Below are 2,585 nucleotides of genomic sequence, written 5' to 3'. Positions count from 1 at the left end.
TGTGTTTAAGAGAGAGAGATGAAGATGGAGAAACCAACGAATTACCATATCTGAATTCAAGTTTTATTTATTTATTTATTAATTTGGTTTATGTATATATGTGGATTGATTTTGTTTTGTACAATATTCATTTATGATTTTTCTGAGTTTGATTTTCTTGTGTTCTTTGTGTTTGATATTCTGGGTTTGTATGATTTTTTTTGGGTTGTGCTCTTCTGTGTTCTTGATGAAGAGGATGTTAGATCTAAATTCATGTGTTTTTTATTTTTAATTATGTTTTTTTTTTTAAAAAAAATTGATAAATTAAAATGGATCTGAGGTGGCATTTATTATTATTTTATGCTGATTTGGCATTTATTAAATAATAAATAATTTTTTATTATTATTTTATTCGCCACGTCAGCATTTATTGTGTCAACAGTACATTCTATTTGTCACGTCAGCTTTTTCTGTTAGTTGAGTGACGGAAATGACTAAAATAATAAGAGTTAATTGGATTAAGGACTAAAAGTAGTAAAATAGAAATGTAGGGAACAAAATAGAAATGACCTCAAAATATAAGGACGAAAAAAGCATTTACGCCAAACTAAAATAAATGAAAATAAAGTTAAAAAACTGAAATAAAATTTAAAGAAAGTGAGAGCGTTAAGTTTACATTTGAGCCTAATTTTATTCAGACCGAGATTTCTTTCTCAATCTTCCATTCTTTGATGACACTGGAAAGCGACTCATGAGAAGAGCCACCAAATTCCAACGCTTTCACTGCACTCATTTTTTGCTCTCTTGCCTTACGCCTCATCACGTTCCCTTCTTCACCCTCTAACACCAACCTCACCACCCTCTCAATCTCCTCTCTATCAACCACTCCTTTTCCTGGTATTCCCACTGGCTTAACAGCCACACCAACCTCTTCAACCAACATCGTTGCATTCATTCTCTGCTCTGCATAAAGAGGCCACGCAATCATAGGGACACCGTGAGTCATGCTCTCCAGCGTCGAGTTCCAACCACAGTGAGACAAAAAGGCACCAGTTGATGGGTGTTGAAGCACTGAAACTTGTGGTGCCCAAGTCGGAACCACCAAACCCACTTCCTTTGTCCTCTTTAAAAATCCATCAGGCAAATAAGCCTTTGGATCATTAACGTTAAAATCTTCACCCACATTGAAAAATGTAGCTGAAGCACTCGCATCAGTTGGCTTACGAGCCACTAATAGAAACCTTTTTTGACTCAGTTCCAAACCCCAAGCCAACTCTGTGAGTTGTGCAGCTGAGAGAGTCCCTCCACTTCCAAGTGCCACAAAAAGAACAGAATTTAATGGTTGTTTGTCTAGCCAAGCTAAACACTCATCGTCTAGTTCAGGTTTGTCGTGTTTTATAAGCGGACCAGCTGGGAAAACAGGTGGTGTAGGAATTTGCTTATAAAATGGGTGCTTTCTTATAGCTTCATGCGATGTGGGTTCAAAATCCTCCCACGAGTTTAACAAAATACCATCTGACATAGGCAAACGGCTGATATGGAACAAGAACCACTTGTACTCGTCAATCTTTCGGTTCCGAACCTGGTCTAGCAAGTCCTCGGTTCGAACCGGGGAGCAACCTGGGACCTGAACTGGTTCAGGAAGGTCAATAAACTCGCACTCGACCTCACGGTCCAGTGTTGGAAGATACAAACTGAAAGCAAGGAAAGAAGTGGAAGGAGTGGAGAAAGTGAACGTGGGGATAGAAAGCTCTTTGCAGACATCGAAAGCTTGAGTACAGAAAAGATCAATGAATAGAGCTTGTGGCTTGCCTAGCTCGATAAGGATAGACTTTAGAGGCTTGAGGCTTTCCTCTACGTTGATAGATAACCTGGCGACGATGGGAGTGTCGTCGCTGACCAAAGCTGAAATATCAACAGCTGGGATGTCTACAACGTCAAGACCAAGAGGGAGTGTTGGTGAGTGGAGGAGTTGGATTTGGGCTGTGGAAGCTTCGGTAGTGATGTTGAGGAAGCTCACATGGATGCCATGGTCGATGACGAGGCACTTGGCGAGCTCGAGGAGAGGGATGATGTGGCCCATGCCTGGACTTGAGAGGACTGCAGCGTGTGGTTTATTGGTTTCAGTTGCCATCGTGGTTCTTAGTTTGTGAGAGACGTGGTTGGAGATCACTGGTTGGGTGCTACCGACTGAGGAGATGAGTAATGGAGTTATACGAAGGAGTTTGAAGTTGAACTATTCATAGTGAGAAAATGCTAGTTTGCACAATTATGTGGTCTGGCAAGCTGTGGTAAAAAAAAATTGTTATATGGTTCTAACTCGGCTCATGCGGAGTTCTCTGTGAATACAGTAACATACAAGCGTATTGTGATTTCGTTTAACGGTTTACATTTATAATGGAATTTTGAAAGGTTATATTAATTATTTTCTTTTTGAGATTTCTATTATTATTGTTTTTCCTTTTTTGGGATATAGTTGATTTGGAAATTTGTTAAGTGTTCTGTATAATAATTTTCATCGAGAATTAATTGAATCAAGAATATATTTTACTTTCTCAAAATCTAGGAGGCTGAGTAAGTATAATTTATTGTAGATTACAGAAAAT

The 2,585-nt window shown here is 38.8% G+C and overlaps 1 protein-coding gene across 1 annotated transcript; it reads right to left on the bottom strand.

The window, feature by feature from the left end:
- Window positions 1–587: 587 nt before the first annotated feature.
- On the bottom strand, window positions 588–2,354 carry LOC126712189 (anthocyanidin 3-O-glucosyltransferase 5-like). Its single transcript, XM_050411415.1, has one exon. The coding sequence runs from the start codon at window positions 2,111–2,113 to the stop codon at window positions 674–676; it is 1,440 nt and encodes a 479-aa protein (XP_050267372.1). The 5' UTR covers window positions 2,114–2,354; the 3' UTR covers window positions 588–673.
- Window positions 2,355–2,585: the final 231 nt, after the last annotated feature.

Source organism: Quercus robur, chromosome 2, assembly GCF_932294415.1.
Source record: "Quercus robur chromosome 2, dhQueRobu3.1, whole genome shotgun sequence".
Classification (NCBI taxonomy): domain Eukaryota; kingdom Viridiplantae; phylum Streptophyta; class Magnoliopsida; order Fagales; family Fagaceae; genus Quercus; species Quercus robur.
Note: the sequence above shows the minus strand (reverse complement) of the source record. Positions and strands in the feature narration are given on the sequence as shown.